Source organism: Polyergus mexicanus, unplaced genomic scaffold (genome assembly GCF_030449975.1).
Source record: "Polyergus mexicanus isolate NDT 795.1 unplaced genomic scaffold, iyPolMexi1.0 SCAF_2, whole genome shotgun sequence".
NCBI classification, from domain to species: Eukaryota; Metazoa; Arthropoda; class Insecta; order Hymenoptera; family Formicidae; genus Polyergus; species Polyergus mexicanus.
The window spans coordinates 1,595,334-1,614,411 of NW_027223322.1; the positions used below are offsets into that span (position 1 = coordinate 1,595,334).

The 19,078-nt window shown below is 35.0% G+C and overlaps 2 protein-coding genes across 2 annotated transcripts in view; one reads left to right on the plus strand and one right to left on the minus strand.

Moving 5' to 3' along the window:
• Positions 1-319: 319 nt before the first annotated feature.
• Positions 320-3,607, plus strand: LOC138943254 (protein PBDC1). Its single transcript, XM_070313903.1, has 4 exons — positions 320-457; positions 1,362-1,427; positions 1,597-1,656; positions 1,722-3,607. Exons 1-4 carry the CDS (start codon positions 437-439, stop codon positions 2,067-2,069), a joined length of 495 nt encoding a protein of 164 aa, XP_070170004.1. The 5' UTR covers positions 320-436; the 3' UTR covers positions 2,070-3,607.
• Positions 3,608-14,588: 10,981 nt separating this feature from the next.
• Mub (poly(rC)-binding protein mub) overlaps positions 14,589-19,078 on the minus strand; it is a 70,336-nt gene continuing 65,846 nt past the window's right edge. Inside the window, exon 8 of the mRNA XM_070313944.1 lies at positions 14,589-19,076. Within this exon, the coding sequence (XP_070170045.1) occupies positions 18,992-19,076 (85 nt within the window). The 3' untranslated portion in view covers positions 14,589-18,991. The remainder of the gene's footprint in view (positions 19,077-19,078) is intronic.

Consider the following 19,078-nt stretch of genomic DNA (forward strand, 5'->3'; position numbering starts at 1 on the left):
GAATAATTAGAGCAGGAGGCTAAAATAGAGATTTTAAGCCCTAAGTCTTAAGAAATTGACTAATCACAGTCGAGTATTCTTCTCATACTTGACTGTAATTGGTCAATTTCTAAGGCTTAGGGCTTAAAATCTCTATTGTAGACGCCGCATTACTGTTGTAGACCCGGCCTAATTTCAATTGACCAATCAAAGCAAAGAATTTATCTGCTTCCTTTGTCTTGATTGGTCAATCAAACTGTTGGAAATATTCGTAGCGTTGAATAAAACAGATTCTCTTCGGCATACATATGTTTTATGGTTTGGATGCTACCACCTACCACGAGTTTCTTCAGTTTCATCTTCTGTACTTCACTATATAAATGAATCAGTATATAATACATATTAGCATATAATATCATACGCATCTCTTATATTATAATTATTTTGCGAATACGCAATGGCTCAAATAGGAAATGTGGTACGTAAATTATTTTTTTTATGTAGTATTTTTTTAACAATAATTTAACTTTAGCTGATCATATTTGTACTTATAATGATAATTATAACGTGAATAGTTGTAAAAGTCATTGAATAATTGATTATTGCTTAAAATTTATGACGATCTTATTTCATCAAATTTTGCTTAACAATTATTAACATTTATTTATTGAAGTAATTTTCCTGTAGTTATATTTTTATTTAAAATTATTTAGTGTCTACAACTATGTCCAAAATGATTAGATATTCTGTTTATTAGCATATTTCTAAGAAATGATGAATTAGTTTTTATTCGAATGAGTTCTGAAAACTAGTTAAGAAATCTATGTGTATGTATACTTTCTCGAGATTTTTATTATCAATAATTGTGTTTATTAAACATATTATTTTCATACCATCAATTGTAATCAGATTTAAATTAGCAAAGCATATATGTGTTAAATTGTGTTTTTTGATTTTGTTTTTAGAAATTGTGTCCCTATTTGTTCCATTTTTCATGTTCTGTTTGTTTTTAGTTGTTATTCCAGTTTTATTTATTGTAGCAAATCAGCTCTCTAAAACGCTCTGAACTTAATAAGTTAAATAAGTCCAAATTTTATTATTGCATTTGTAAGGATTATCAAGTTAAAATTGCTAAACAGATGAAATATTCTCGATATATTGTTCAAACAACTATTACATAAACAATTAGCTGAAACCGGTGTTGTTTTATTTATTTTGACCTAGACATATATATACACACAAACACACACACACACATACACTAAGAAATAAAAAAAATTTAAGAGTCTAACTTTTGGACATGATTGTATATATTATTCTGTAAAAATACTTATTGTAACATGTTATTATACTGTAATTTTGTAATAAATTACATATTACAGACAGCAGATCAACTGATTGCTGGTTCTAGTATATTGTCCAGACCCGCTGAAGAATTCGAAAATGATGTAAGTAGAATTCGCAGATAATATTTGCTATTAATAATATTAATCATTTACTAGCTTAGTAGTAATATATAGTATACTATTACAAATAAGTTTGTGTATTTATTTTATATTAATGTTATGTAAAATAATTAAACTCATTTTCTTCTTTTTAATTATATTATTCTTGTAGCCGTCCATGGAAGCAATGTGGGCAATGAAAGCTATGGAACATGCAGAGGTTTATTTTAATGTAAGTATTACATATAAGCGCTTAAATAAATGAAGAATAGAAATGAAAGAGATATTATGTTTCAGATTTTGTGCTCAGTTGATCCAAAGCTTTTGAGGCTTACACCTCATGATGAAAACATATATAAAGCATTTAGAGAGAATTTTCCTAATATGAAAGTGGACAAGATAGACGAAGATGAGTTCAAATCTCCACAGCAAAAGGAAGAATGGAGATTCTTTTGCGAACAGTTTAAGGATGTTGTAGAGGACTATAGTTTCGGTACATTATTAAGGGCAGATTGCACAGAAGATTATACAGAAAAAAATAGCATATTGACAAGTCGAATTCAATTTTATGCAATAGAACTTACAAGAAATAGAGAAGGTCTTAATGATGGTGTGCGAAAAAAATTCAAACCAAGTAAGGTTTAATATTGATCACGATTAGTTTTATTGATGCTAAGATTAAGTTTGGATACTTTTATTTATTACAATTGAATATGTAATGGACACGATTTCATATGATGTCATATATCACATGAAAGAAATAAGATACATAATAATGTTATATAATACATAATAAGTTAAGTAGATTAAATAATGGTAGATTTGATATATGAGTTTAATGTTTCAATTTGACAAATATTGTTATTGATAATACAATTTTTTATTAATTCTTTTTCTGTTTTTATGATTTTCTGTCATGTAATATATATTAAGAGACGCTCTTTAAAGCTGTCTTAGTTTCCTGTCTTGAAACAATTACTGCAATTCTCGTAGATTGTTTTCTAAATAGCTTTTCGCAATTTATTACTTTCTGTGAATCTTTATCAATCGTGCCTTCTAAGAAACTATAGTTCTTACATAATATCTAAAATTATACTATAATTAATAAGTTTATAAATATAAAAAGTGTGTGTCAAAAGTAATAGGATGAAAAAGATTGCATAAGTAAAAACAAAAGCGAACTTTTACTGCTTTATAATTCATAATCTTTAATTGCAATTATAATGATGTGATAAAATCAGAAAAATAGTGTAATATAATACATATTGGAAAGCATTCCATTTCTTTCAATTTAAATTAATAAATTTTAAATAAATTTGCGATATTTGATTATAGATATGCACCTCTACTCCTCTGTTTCTCTTCGTAAATCTCCGTTCCTTATTTCAACTGACGATTTCTTTAACTTCCCGACAGTCAAATTATTTCTTCACCGCTCATTTTTAATTGTTTATTTTAATCATAATAAATAACAAATATATGTATAATTGTAACAAGAAGCTTAGAAGAATTGGAATGAACGACTGGATACAGAGGAGGAGATGAGATAGGTATGCAAAATGCCTAAAAAGTATTAAATAACATTAAAATTAAAGATGATGCAAACATTGTTTTTAGGCTTGCCGTGACTCTATAGAAACAAAAAAAGAGTAGAATACATATATGTATAATAAAAAATAATGGTTCAAGCATTTCTTAATCTCTAGAAGGTTTGGTGAAAAAATGCACGCGAGAGCGACAGTTTCTAGAATATATTGCTATATACACACTTTAATAACCAAAAACAAACATTACAGTGTAATAATATCTCGTATTATTAATATAATATTATATGTAATAATATAGAGAATTTTATTCAATCGTAGTGAAAACACACTGAAAACCATGTCTTCCTCTCTTATTGAAAAGAACAATGCGTGTTTCGCGCACGCGTTTGCCTTTTTTATTATTAATAATATTAATTTGTATGTATGTGTGTGTGTGTGTGTGTGTGTATGTATATGTATGTCGCCCGATCGACGGCACTCGCGTAATGCTATAAAAAAAGAAAAATGGGAGACTTCCCGAAATACATCGGCGAGGATATACATTATACATTGTAGTTTCGAGAACGCGGTCGATCCGGTCGAGCCGATCGATCGTTATTATAGAATAATAAATATGACAGTGCAATATCTAAAAAATCTGTCTTTTTTATGCAACTTATTCAATACAACTGTACTCACAAAATGTACAATATGTTTTATTGCCCTTACGTGAATGTCAAGGAAAATCTGAATCGCCAAATCATCATCTATATGCGTGACAAATATAGATGAAGTTAAAAGAACAAAATTTTTTTTTTCAAATCTCGAATGTTTGATAGTTTTAATAACGCAAGGAAAGGTACGACTCGATGAAAACTGTGAATTATCGTTGAGCTGCGAAGCTATTGAAATTTTGATTCAGCAGACACGGGGAGTCTGATGGAAACGTATAACTCGTTGGGTAAATTTGCGAAGTCTGATTTGAAGTAAAGTTGACTTAACGATTCGCCGGAGGATTTTCCGAATTACATTGTTGTCTATAGATAGGGATGAAAAAGATCAATCAGTAAAGCACTCCGGTATTGATTTAAAATTCGCATAGTTGCACAAAGATATTCGATGACTCACAGTTTCCATATAAAGTCGTTTCTTTTGCCTGAAATATAATATAACGCTAGAGTTTTAAAATTATTAAAATTATTTTTCTTTTTTAAGTACGGGACACATATAAGGATTTAGCACAATTATGGATTTTCCTCAAATCTCTAAACGAGCAATGTACACGCGATCCCTCTCTCAATTTTTCATTCATTTTTTCTCTTTCACTCCTTTCTCTCTCTCTCTCTCTCTCTCTCTCTCTCTCTCTCTCTCTCGCGCGCGCGCGCTTTCTCTTTCTCTCCTGTTTTCTTGCTTTCATGTTCGCTCTCTACATCGCTAAAAATAATACTTGATTCAATATATTATGTAAGAATCAAGATAGAAGTGAATAAAATCTGTCCTAGATGAGCGTCTTTTGTATATCTGCGCGATAATAAGTAAGTTAATTAAATAAGTAGAGTCTATAAAGTATTTCATTTAGTATTTTATACGTGTTGGAGAGATGTATGAAATTATTTTATATACATATCGTGAAAGAGCGACTTGTGTTATCTTTCATGGAAAATTAATTCAAAAGAAATAATTTAAAGAAGATGTATCACATTTATATACCATTTATCTCTCTACATTTTATTTTATTGCATTTTATTCTACTGAATGATGCAACCCGAAAAAGATAGAGCTTGCCAATTTTCACGTTCATCCCTTAGTGATCGATTCAGATCACTTATACATGTTGAACAAATTACAAAAATCACGTATACGACATTAAATCCTCAAATAGCGTAGCAGAGTATTTTCGAATATTTTAATGATCAAACTTTTTTCTGATCATCGATCTCTACCGTACCATTTAAAGATTAGGTTGCTTCTAGGGTGCTTGAAAAGGGAGTATAAAATAAGAATAGAGGATGTGTAATAACATTGGGTTAAACATCTCATCTATGTTAAAAAATCAAGAAACTTTTACGCGTGATTCGCGCTCTTAATATTCTAAATTCGCCACATGATCTTCAATGTCTTGGTCTTCATTGTTCATGTAACTATTCTTCCTATATCGTTCAATTTTCCAGATATTTCATTACAGCATTTAATATGGGACACTCTGTATACATGCATGCGTATGTGCGTATGTATATAATCTTATGTATATAAATAAATATAAAAGATCAGGCGACCGAGTTTAATGTTATGTTTACAAATATGTAATTGATGTTCTCTAATTGCTCTTCTATAGGAATAATCAAACATCATATAAGAGATTATAAATTTAATGCGCATGCACTATTTTTGTACATGGATATATTAAGTTTGATGGTCCCTCGTTAGCTTTATTTATATAAAGCGTCATCCTTATAAAATTCATAATTATACTTTGTGCATCTTTATACTCTTTTTTTCAAACACCTTAGATTATAGATGTTAATTATACATCTCGTGTTCTGATGAGCAAATAAATCATATTTAATATTTATGTGTAAGAAATCGATACAAGAGGACAAATATCATCATTCGTACATGCTAAAATAAATAAGTAAAAAGCGATGATGAAAGATATATGTATATACATATAATCTTACATAGAAATCACACGGCCGTCGTTATGTAACATAAATTTATATATAATAGGGACGAGAAATATACTTCAACGAGACGTTCAACACATATATAATACGACGGTGGACGATAGAGAAATGGGAATAATGAAATTAATCATCATAATGAATAAACAACGACGATGAGACGACGATGATTCGTCCATTGCTCGCATATTATCATATACATTTTGCATGATTTCCTACACCTGTGTGGCGCCTGTATCCTTCAAAATCTACAGTATCTCTACGCAAAAGAGCGTACTTCTCACTGAGAGAAAATTGCAAAATTTCACGCGTTTGTAGATTAAACTGCGGTTGAAAAGAAAATTGCGCGCGCATTATTAAGGCAAAAATCGTTATTCTTCTACGGATTAATCGCGATATCTTGCGTGATTTCCGCGTGACTCTTTGCAACGATGCGACATCGCTCCAACGGGTGAATTTATCGAAAGATGGATTATATACTTTCATGTCTTTTTTTTTTTGCAGCAATAATCTTTATTTCTTTTTCGTTATATATATATATTTTTTTTTTACAAAAAAACACTACTTGGCACAGCTAATAGTTTATATATTAAATATTTTGCACTTACGAGAACAATCGACATTAATAACGAGCACGATTGTCACTCCTCTACAGCAGAATTGCTCTCACATTCGAACTAATTGCGGGAAATTATTTAAGTCATCTTAATTGATTAAGGCAACTTCAGCGTAATTAAAAATCTTTTCTCTCAGTGCGTGGTAACCGAGCGCCGAAAGTGACAATGATGCAACAACGATGCGGAAGTATGTAATAATAATAAGCCGTAAAAGTGTGTGTGTGTGTGTGTGTGTGTGTGTGATATGAAATAGCAGTATTTTTTAATAATAATAATAAGAATCATTATTAGATTTATAGATTGTAAATAGTGAGTATATTAGAGTGTGTGTTAATAGAGAGCGTGTGATAACTGACGATATACAAATATATTCTTCTAAACCTAGGATACGTCGGAAGAAAAGATGAGAAGACGGATGAGGGGGAAGGGGGAGAGAAGAATTAGTTCCGGATTGTAAGAATGACGAGAGTAAGGTCGGAGGGTAGGAAAGGGCGAAAGGATTCAAAAGCTAGCTCCTTAAATCCTTGGCTATATTTTAGGGATAAAATAGATCCTTTTTTCTCGCATTCGATCTAAGTCTTTCGATCCCTTCGCTGGGGGATCTCAGAAGGATTGGTTTTCCGAGTGGTGAAACTAAATTCTGATATGTAGATTGACAAGGGTTGAAGAGGAGGAAAGGCGGGAGGGGGGAAGGATCTATACGTATTCATCACCGAATCTGTTCGCGTCTGTTGATCCGAATCTCCCCGGTACGATACACGATTAGCGTTAAATGTGGCTGCCGGATGTGCATGGTCCTTCTTAGTTACATAGTACAAGAAAGCTTGTAAGAAAGCTTGACAGTAATCTATCCGTATAAACGTGTCGTATTTCGAGGACCAGTCGCGACAGTGGCGATCGCCATGTCGTGTTCTTAATTAAGTGACCCTTATCCACGCGTATGGTCCTTTCTAGCTTATACTTGTAAAATATAGACAGGGAAAGAGTTATAAGAAAGCGTTTACCGACATTGTGTTACAATCAGATCGAGCGAGGCAAGGCTCTATTGCCACATATATGATCGCTCTTAATTCTCTCCTTCTGCGATAGAATACGAGATGACGAAACTAATAAACAGCCACAGTTATCGTTAAACGTGCGATATGAACACTATGGACCCATTATCAACTCTCGCCCTACAAACCGACGGTTTTCACGATCCTGTAAAGCGATGTCGGTATTATTTAAATGACACGACAATTTCGCAAACGAACGAATTAAAAATATGTAAATGCCGATTATACAGCTTCCTTTTCTCTCGCGCATTCTCTTTCTCTCTCTCTCTCTCTCTCTCTTCCCTCTCTTTTACTTTCTCATTCATGCGATCCTTGACACGTTAGCCGAGACAAATCACCTGTCAAACGCTCGCAAGCCCGTTGTATACGTATAATGTAACGACGGATGCGACTATATAAAGTATATAAGTATCTCTTGTATACTTACGATAATCTTATGTCGTATGTAAGTATGTATATATATATATATATATATATATATATATATATATATATATATACACGTATACGTAATACGTATGTAGGTATCGTCAGCCTACAGCAGGTGTTTTATTTCGTCTCTCCTTCTCATATCCTGGTACGATCATCACGAAAGTATCGCCTCTTCTCACATTCATTCGTCAGCGCTCTCTCGTTCTCTCTCATTCTCTTTCTCTCTCATACGTCACGCTTGTCGTGTATCCTGTGTGTATTGTTGTGTATCTCACATTATTAAGTGTATAGCTTTACTTTTTTTTTTTTTTTTTTACATAAAATATCGCATATCAGACGATCTTACAAAACTTTACCCTGGAATAAATGTACTTTGCGCTGCGCGCGAGGGCGACCGATCGCGAAGAAAAGTGTTACATCTCTCGCGTGTAACGATCTCTCGGTCTCGACTCGGTGTAATCTTCGCGATCGGTACTTTCAATTATCTCCTCTCTCCGCGATTCGCCTCGTGATTTAATTATTTATTAGACTTTGTGACGACCGACCCATTTGTGTCGCGATCGAGTGCGGCGTGCCCCTTTCTGCACAATCCTTTCAAACATGTTACTTATCGAATAACCGTAATCCGTTCGCCGTTAATATGTATTGTCGATCAGATCTCGAAAGTATATAGAATTTAAAGATCTATTTATGAATATATCAACGATGGTAAAAAAAAAAAAAAATAATAATAATAATTGTAATAATATCTGTACGAATGTTGAAAGGATCAAGAGGTTCGCGGAACTCGACTGTGAGATCACATCTCGCACTCTCTATGCGCGTATAAAAACACGTGTCTCCGAGAACGACACGTTACAAAGGGCGACGATACGCATTAAAAGACGCAGTCGCAAATCATATACGCGACATGTTTTTTTTTTACACCTCACATTATTATTCTCTTGTAAAAAATTTTATTCTTTTTTCTTTTCTCTTTCTCTCTCTCTCTCTCCGTTACAACGCACATTAGTACACCTCAGATTTTACTTTTTACTTTTGCGTTAAAAATTTAAAATACTCGTATTATACATAAGTATTTATGACCCTGTTTTTCGTAAAGGCTTTTTAACATAAGTCGATCCTGGCCGAGGAAGATAAAGGAAATACAGGTTCTTCAAGATAGAGAGGGATGGGAGGATAAAGAGGGGTCGAGAAGATGCGACTGAGCGCTTGGAGGGGGTGGGGGGGGAGAGAAGGGGAAAGGAGAACGAAGAGTTCGTTCAAACCTTATGCGAATTACCCTTTTCTCGTTACGTATCTTTTCTTCTCGACGACGAATGGAAAGATTACCGGAAGACCAACGCAAAACGTACAAATAATGTAGAGACTTCGACGATGGATCGAGTCGCAACACACAATCTGCAATATATATTGGGTGTCGTCGCGTTTCCCTAATAGAGAAAATCCACGTGAGCGAATTCTTCTCTTCGCACACGTAAAGTCGCAATAGAAACTATCGTTAAAATTGGCACGCGTCCTTACTTCTTGTATAACATTTCAGTATACGAACGAAGAGGTATAGTTTGAAATTTTCTCTATAATCAAATCGCGATATTATTCTACGAAAATACGATATTTCACGACGAACACTTTTCTCATCAAAGAAGGGTACATCTAATTTATTGTTCTCGTTCTTTCGATAATTGATATGATTTATTTTCATAAAAAGGAACACCTTCACAAGTTGTAAGATTACACCTTCGGGATCAGATCTTCCATCTTGATAACAATCTATTGCAGATTGCACAACAGATTGTCGCAAGTTTAATCTACTAATTGTCAAAGAGAAAAAAAAAGAAGTTGAAGATCACGATAGGAAGCAATTACACTAATGAGAGGAGAGCGAAATGACCCCGCTTTAATCTTCGAAGAAGATTGTGAGATAACGCGAGTCATTCTTTTCAATTGTATTGATCGCGCATTAAGTGCAAGAACTGAAAACTTTCCATGCAAAGTTGCAATATTTCTTTCTACAATTTCAATTTCTCTTGCCGCATCTACGACAAGTGAATGCAATTTTTAATTTATACATATTATTCCGAGCTGCCATGAGAGAACGCAATTTACTTATCCCCCTTTTTCACATTTCGTTTCGACGAGATTTCTATCTTTTTCAGCAATGCGCAAAGGAAAAAAAAAAAAAAAAAAAAAAATATTTTCTAGATGCAAATAAATGAGAAATAATTAATTACGCGTTTTGACACATAAATATTTTTTTAAAAATAATATTTAAAAATAGATAATAAATTAGAAGAATAAAAGAATAGTCAGTGTGCAATTTATTAAGCGATATTTAAATTTCACGCTAGGAATGCCTAGTCATATTGTGAATTTGAAGAATAAAAAGACTATATATATATATATATATATCATCACAAGATAAAAGGAAAATATTTTAAATAATAAAAATACCAGCGATATTAATATTTCGTGATTGTCTAAAATTATTATTTTACCGACTGTCTTCTATAACAAAATTCCTACTGCTGTTTATATTTTTTTTAAGACAGCAAAATTCATTTCTCGTATTTAGTTTTGCGCAAATCTAAAGTTAACGCAAATTGCACAATTAATGTGAAACGTAATCATCAGGTGCATCGATAAAAGCAAACGAGCGTATTTCGATATTCTCGTCGACATTCGGAGAATCGTTAGAAGGAAAGAGGGAGAAGGGATTTATTAGATATAAGCAGTGATTATATAATATAATTTGGTTATTTGGCACACACGCATTATACCGCTCGCAATTTACGTTAGCTTGGCACAAAATTGAGCCGCTCGAAGCGCGATAAGTTTTTACAATCGATTTTCATTTTCGCACCTGAACCGTATTAAATGATCGATGATGACCTTTCCGGTCTCAAGGTCGACAGTTTTTCTCCTTATTACGTTGACTACCTACGCGCGCTCGATTTTTAGTTTCGCCCTGATTTACGCGAGAAAAAAGGGTTGAGGGGAAGAAGGGGAGCGCGATATCAGAGTCGCGATTAGACGACAGACCGTTGTCCAAGATCGAGGAAACGATCAATTTTCTCACATGAAAGTTATCCAATTACATTTCGATTACTCTATTACAAATTGGCAATTCTAATTTTATCGTTAAACAGCGAACAGCAATCAAGCTTGTTTAAAAGTCCGTAAAATTTTTGAGATCGTTCGCACGTTCCTCAGCAGTTATCATCGGGATAAAATATCATTCTACGGATATATACGTATAATTCTTTTGCATTTTCCATTCCATGCCGATTGTTACACCAGCATAATTGTTTGTCTCTCTCCGGTTGTATACTATACTACATTAACATATACACAGTGTGATAACGATGCGATTTCGAAGAAGCTGCAGTAGCTCATCAGAGTAATCTCTCTGTCTGTCGTCCGACTCACCCCTCTGGTCACGCGGCGAACGATTACGTCCGATCGCGCGAAATTTTTCCTTTTGCGGGGGAAGAGAGGCCTCTCTCTTCGGCCCTTTAATTATCCACGTCCCGCCAAGGTGGAACGCGAGATTCAATATCCTATAAAAACTAAGTTTATTTCTTAGCTGATTGCCTTGCGTTACGGTAAAAGTTAGGTCCCTAGCCGGAATTGCCGCGGACGCTGTAAACGGAGATGGAGCGGAGATCTCCGCTTTCCTGGAGATTGGAGAGAGACTCGTGTCGCGTTCCATCTCGATGATTCTTGTAACTTTTCTCGTTTTCGTAAAGCCGTCTTCCGCCGAAGGTCGAGGTATACAATGCGCGGTATACATTTTGACAAGAAAAAGAAAGAAATCTAAGAGCAGATACATTCCATTCCGTTTGTACTTGTATCCGACTCGCCGTGTAATCTGATTTATTATTAATCTCGGCTCGACATACGAGATAAACGGCTCCCGTTCGCGATTCGCGACAATCCTCGGTAGGAGGACCCACGCGATAAGGATAAGGCCCCTGCACTAACAGATTGCTCTACGCCACAACGATATATAATCGCAATTGATGCTGACGTTCGTCCGCTTTGCTTTTTTTCCCTTGCTCTTCTTTAATACGCGCGCGTGTCTAGTACAAGCGAACGCTCCGCTCTCTTCGCGATCGCCTTTCGTATCTTAATTAGGGGAAAGGGAAATGTACGTACTCTCGAAACTTTTCAACGACCGCGTTATTTCATTTGTTTTCCTTTCTCCTTCGCCAACGCGAGCGAGAATAACCGCGTCTTCGTTGAAGTATAATTGGTCAGCGTCAGTTGCTCCAAAGTTAGGTCTAACTGTACAGCGTTTAAACACGCAAACGTTCTTTTTAGATACAACTTGACTTTACAGCCAACAGCGTGCAACATTAGCTCTGACTAGCTAACGTCTCTTGGATGTTCCTCGTTTCTCATCCGAAACACGCCCCTATCTATACACAATATAGAAAGCGGATTATCGTTAACTGCTTATTACGTGCCTAACTACTTGTTGGTGCGACAGATCTTGAGGGATATAATCTAAACGTATCTCCCTAATCCTCGTAGATCTCCTTCTTATATTATACGCTCCTGCGTGAACACTTGCGTTCTTTCCTTCTTCTCGATATAGTTTTTTTTTTGTTATTTTTTTCAAAACACGACTTACGACATACGTGATTAGACGATATCTTAACGGTCACTAGAAGCTACAGAGAATCCGAGATAAGATCCAAGTGCCCGAGATATACAATCAATCGATTTCCGATCGAATGCCGGATAAATATAGGCTAGCTTATCGGAGTAAAAAAAAAGAGAGATATCAATTATTCTAGAGTCATATGTGTCATTGGATATGCTTCTGGAATACGTCGATGCGACATCCTTAGATAAATGGCAGATAAACTGCATCGGCTTTTCTTTCGAAAACAACAGGATTACCTCGATTCTGATCGCCTATCGTACATTCCTTCTTACGTTCCTTTCCATTCTTTAGCGTCCCGCCGCTCTATCAATCGCTTAATTCAATCAAACTCCGTAAAAGTTTGTCACAGAGAATTGTAAAACTTGTGATAATTCGAGCTTCTGATACGACGCTGTCGACATATCAAGCGGAATTAAATTTTTGCAAAATAAGGCGAAGCGAATCCTATCTTGCTATAGAGTTCTGAAATAATTTAAAATTTCACTTTGACTAATTTCAAATTAATCCTACGACATCCTGTCACTTATTCTTTAATTCTCAAACGATTTTCCATTAATTAAGCATCTCTCAGTATTATTCAATTATCACGTATAATCGGGCTTAGCGAGCCAGTTTGAAAAGTGAATGGGATTTTCAATTAAAGAGGCAATAATTCTTTTTTCTAATCAACGGGATATAAATGTTCTCTTGCAGTTGTAATTTTCCGAAACAGTTCTCAGTTCCACAGAATTTCCAAAGTATTGGAGAATTTTCATCTTTCACTCCCATTTACTTGTCATTAATGTAACTCGTATTATTAAAATTAACAAAAAAATAATTACGTCCGTATTCAAAACAGTTTGTTAATTTCTTTCACCATATCGTACATTTTTTACATGTTTTCCTTACAAAAGGAATATTACTAATTACTTATTGCTCTCGACTTATTTAATTCTTACGCCTTTAAATCATTAAAATAAATTCCCTAAATAAATAAATAAATAAATAAATTTTCCAATGTATACAAAAATACAAGTACAATTCAAAAGCTTTAAATTATTCCAACGCGTTTTGGATACGAACGTTGTAGAATTTCGCATCACGCACAGGTGGACTTTTCAAGCGAATGAATTTAGAACTCTCTACGAAATTATCTTTCAGGAAAAAATACCGACGTCACTGAACGAAACAAGAAACTGGTAATAAAAAAAATTATTAAATTAATGCTTCTTCATCTTATTTCTCCGAACTGTACGTTCTTTAAGTATATGTATATGTAATATATAAATTCCGGAATTATTATTCAAGAATGGAAAAAGAAGCATATATCGCGTTGTTTTAAAAATACATTTAAAGCCCGCAGAAAATTAAGCATGTAGCTTTTTAAATGACGTATATGTCTCTTCCCTCTCGACGGATTTGAGAAGGTCGCAGAGTACGAAAGTTTCTTATCTGCACGATTTAAAACGACATACGATATTTTCGCACGATTCTGCGAATCCTTTCAATACCCATGTAATGTTCGTTGACATAAAAAAAAAAAAAAAATATTTAGTTATATACACGTATTAAAATGTCGAGATTCTTGAAAAAAGTTTGATAATTAAAATCGAATAAAACAAGAATAGATTGAACTTTCTCTCCTCAAATTCGGTACTGAAAGAATTCATCTAAAGACACGGTTCTCGAGTGGGAAGATCACGATTTACCCTTACGTACATAAATGCGCGCAGCAATTCTCTCTCCCGCTTTTCCCATATAACGTTTTTTCGATTTAAATATAATATCAGACCGATCTCCTTTGTTTTTCTAAAATCTCGGCGCTCCTGCGGCGATCGAATTCGAATGACGTAACGCCAGTTCGGGAGGATTATACGCACGCGCGCACATACATACATACATACATACGTACATACATATTTCAGTTGCCTAATGAAAGGTGGGTCCTGAATCTTCCCGATTTTTGTCCCGTCTCTCCTCTCTCTTCATCTCGCGTTCGCAAACATTCGTAGAATACATCCACATGCGCTCTTTCTTCCTCTTCTTACCTCTATCATATATTTTTCAATAATATATAAGTACTCCTCTCTCTCTCTCTCTTTCTCTCCGCGAAGTGCCTTAAAAATTGATCCTTAACTACTTACTAATAATCGATTCTAATCACAGCAATTATTTATTGTTGATATACACAATCATACAGCGTCTCTCACTAATTGTTATTTTCATCATTTTTTTTTTCATCGACTTTTTTTTTAGTCAGAGACAACTTGTCGTTCGAACGATACCGTTGCTCGTGTCGTATATTTTTTTTGCCTTTTTTTCCCTTAATATAATTACTACGATACGCCGTCATCGTCTACCTATACCGGTGGAGAATGAGGATGCAAGGGCGTTAACGAGGGTGAAGAGGAGGAGATGAGGGTGAGAGGAGTGCCTTGTCGTCACGATGAGAAAAGAGAGAAATACTTCCGTTTCTTTTTTCCAAAATATATAATAAACGATTTTCCACACGCAATAGCAATACGTGTATATATGTATAAATAATTATAAATAACACCGAGCTAAACCTCTCGAGCCTAATTTAAATGAGTCACCAACAGACTCTCGCGATGTGATTAATCGATGTGCTAAAGAACTCGATGCATCGATCCAAAAATAAGCACAATTGGATTCATAGAGAATAATTTCTTTCCCTTTTTCATGAGACAAACAAACGCAAACTTGTAAAATGTGGTAGGAGGTTTATATCTTTTAACGTCAACTTAATAAAAAATATATATATATATATATTTTTTTTTTTTATTACAAGAGATTTAACTAATCAAATTTCTAGAGTAAAAGGAAACGTTTTAGCGTTTCATTGTAGAGATTTACTAATTGGATAGATTTTTCAAAAATTGCGATATAAATGATTGTTTCCGATTAAATTTTTCCTAAGGAAGATGAATTTTCTAAATTATTATTGAGTCCCACTTTAAACAACTCAACTGTATCTTTAGCAAACTTGCTCGTATTTTTTTTTTTTTTTTTTTTTTTTTTTGCAGGGGAAGTCGTTCGTGACTCATTCGTTCGGAAAACAAAGTGTGATATAAAGCGCGTATTGCAATTTGAAAAAGATGACGTAAAAGATATCGATGTAATATAGATATAACATGAAAAATCATAGATGCCGATATTACAATTATTTCCAATTAAAAATTTAGTCCCATGAATAACGAGATGTTCCGAATACGTAAGAAGTATGTACAGGGTGAAAAATCATATTTACAACACGCGTCGCGAAAAAAGAGGCAGAAAGATCGCGAAAAATATTTTCGATAAAGATAAAAAAAAAATAAAAATATCGAGGGAAAAAACGACTCCACACGATATTCCTAACTCGTACAAATATAAAATTAGCACTGATGTAACAATGTTCTTTTTCTTTTCTTTTTTTGGGAAGAATCAATTTACATATTAAAAGTAAAAGCGATTCTTACGCGATTTTATATACGAATTAGGGAAGAGAGATATAAAAGTCATACATACGCGCGAAGACCGTGTAATGATCGTTAATTGAGCTGACACCGGAAGCACAGACTAACAAACGTATTTTCTCTTCTCCCTTTTGTTTTATACCCATTTCAATTTATGTTTGGCACATAGTGGAAGTTGCCGGCGCCGGATACGCCGTGAGATTATAATTGTCCGCGCCATTGCCAATTTTGCACATATACATATATAGATACGTAAGAGAAATATTAAAGAGATGAGGATGTGTGAGAAGTGCCGAAATATATATATTGTAGTAGCTGTACAACTAGTTTTGAAATTCCATTATATATATCTCGGCGATTCTCGGCCCGATTTTTAATAACAATCTCTCGATCCAATTTATTCCTCGATAAAAGAGAATCGAACCGATACTTGGACGCAATAGAAAAAAAATATCCAACGCAGTCCCAAGATATAATCATTTCGCAATTATGTACAGACTAGTGTGTGTACACATGAACAAATATTCATCTACATATCTAGAATAAAATAATAATAAAAAGAAGACGTTGCACGATGCCGCGTGCGCGCATTTCTCTTTTCACACACACAGACGAAGTAATAATTTTATTAAATATCAACGATTGTAACACGATTAATATAAATAACACTAAAACAAGAAAAATCGATAACGATATAAGTAATAAAATTTAAAAAAACGTACATACAAAAAAAAACGCACATATCTACTAAAAATGATAAAAGAATTTTGTCTGCCGTTATATCGGGGCGACTCTTACGATTCATAAACCAAATTACAAGCGTTGAAGGATAGGGAAGGGGGCTAAAATCAGAGAGGAGGATAAGATCGTAAGATGGGGGGAGCTGAAATGGATAATGATGATGAAGAAAGGGAAGGATATGCCTCTTGATCGAGTTTGGGCTTGAGATCGCATCTTTTCGTCGCTATTTCTCTCTCTCTCTCTCTCTCTCTTTCTCTCTTCTAGCTATTTTATCGTATAATAAATATATATTATGTGTGTATATATATAATATATATCATTATTTATATATTCCATGTAATAATTTCATTTATTCTTTTAACAGAAGCGCGCCCCCGACACCGTCCGCGACGTTCACGTCGGCCTTTTCCGTATTCAATTCGCGACGTTTGTACTCGAGAACGACCGCGTCGAAGACGGGATGGTCGAAAATGCTTGTCGAGGACGGGATCGAGGACGCGCTAGGGAACGCGCGCATCCGCTCGTCCCTTCGCGTTTCCGAGATTTTCCTTAAGGGAAACGCCAAGCGATCGTTGATGCGGGGACACGTTCGCGGTCGTTTCTTTTTTTTTTGTTTTTCTTTCTTAAAAAAAAAGAAAAGAAAAGGAGTATTATACCGACAATTGTTTTGGAATCCAAGATTCGCATGCAAAAGCTACGCAACTACCGTGAAATTTCCGCGCGCGAATTATAATCGTTACTTTCCGACCCTCGACGCTCCGCGAGAGTGATCGCGATCTCGGTTATTTCTGGACTACATTGCGACGACGAGTAGGTATTGTTATCTGTCTATAGCCTCGAGATTGGTCATGGATGGGATATGGGAGTCCGTGTAAAACAGGAATCGATGATACGAAATGCGAATCGACGACGTGCAAGATCGAGGTTCGATGTCACACATGGATTCCAAAAAGGATTTGCAGGTGAAAGCACGCGATTGAAGATACTCATTGCGTTCCTCTGACTGCGCTATTATAATCGTGAGATTCAGTTTTGTATCCTCAAAATGTCCTAAACCGCAAAAGAGACCGAGGATATTTCCAGGAAATAATTATCTCAAATGGAAGAGTCTGAAGAACGGAAACACAACGCGTTCCCGTCTCAGATGTGATTCTATGGGACAAAAGTGCACTGCACATGCACGGCTGAATTATATTCGTTTTTTTTTTTTTCAGAAAAATTCAAGTCGAATATCAACGATATCTACGCTCTCTTAGATGTCTCCTTCTTCCGTCATTAATTCATCTTCAGAGGGTATATCTACGTAGGTATCGTCGATCCTTGAATATGGTTATAAATACAAACGAAGATGTTAAGATTCTTATATGAAAGGGGGAATAATATGCATCGTGTTTCGCATATTGAACGCATTACGTATACGCGAAACAGAATGCACATGTTAATTTACGTACCCTCTTTATATGCATCATTTCGTATGCAAAACTACATTTTTTCATCAAGGAGTACAGAATTTCAGCGTGAAAATACTTGCTGTGGATTCTTTGAACCGCAAGTTAGTCCCCGTGATATTACGCATCGCACTTCCGTTTGCAATCAGTCCGGAATGAAGCAACTAAGCTCGCGAACCGGTCGCGAAATACGTCGAGACGCGTATATAATTCGCATTTTTGTTTGCTTTTCTTTTTAGAAAAAACTCTAACAATCGGCCTAATATTATTTAGTCGCGCGCGTCATCGCGCAATAGTAATAATTTATAATAATAATAATAAAATTCTCTTTGCGCGTATTTTTTATCTCTCCCTGTCTCGCGTATCTCGTCTCTTTTTTTTACGTCTTTTTTAAATATAAAAATGAAAACTAACGTATTTATCTTTGGCTTGTTCCCTTTACCAATCGGCGGCAGCTTTTGCGGCTGCGGCGCGTGCATCATTATTTTTTTTTTCTTCTTCTTTTGTTTAAATAACTTTTTTTTGTACAGTTTTGTACACTCGGGTGTGTCTGTGTACGCGGGTGCGTATCTTCTTCATCTTTCCATGTACATGTTTCCATGTAATTTCTTTAGGATACGTGAATGTGTGTGTGTGGGTGTGTTTGGTGTGTCTTGTTGAATTTTAACGTACACGTCTTGAAGCGCGCACAAATAGACTTCTTTTTAAGTGTCATGCGAGTGTGTGCTACGTATTGTGTCTTCCTTTCTCTTCCCCTCTCTTTCCCTTTCTCACTGTCGTGTGTCTTGTTTCTTTTTTTCTTTTTTGCAAGTGTATCGATTTGCAAGCTGGTTGAACACAGTGCGTGGCCCAGCCCCGTATACGCCACTGACAGCTTCGCGCGCATCGCGATGCTCCGCGTCCTTTCGACGGCGATAACGACCACGGCAACGCACCACGTTTAGTGGATCGGCGATTTCACAATGTGGTCCGGCGGGATGAAGTGATACGCGGGCATAGGCACCCCCGATGTCTCCATTGATATCCT

Bases quoted from the DNA above. Each gene is read 5' to 3' on its own strand.
- LOC138943254 (XM_070313903.1), top strand. From the start codon at position 437: ATGGCTCAAATAGGAAATGTG. The intron at 458-1,361 runs GTACGTAAATTA...TACATATTACAG, and splicing joins TGGCTCAAATAGGAAATGTG to ACAGCAGATCAACTGATTGC. The intron at 1,657-1,721 runs GTAAGTATTACA...ATTATGTTTCAG, and splicing joins ATGCAGAGGTTTATTTTAAT to ATTTTGTGCTCAGTTGATCC.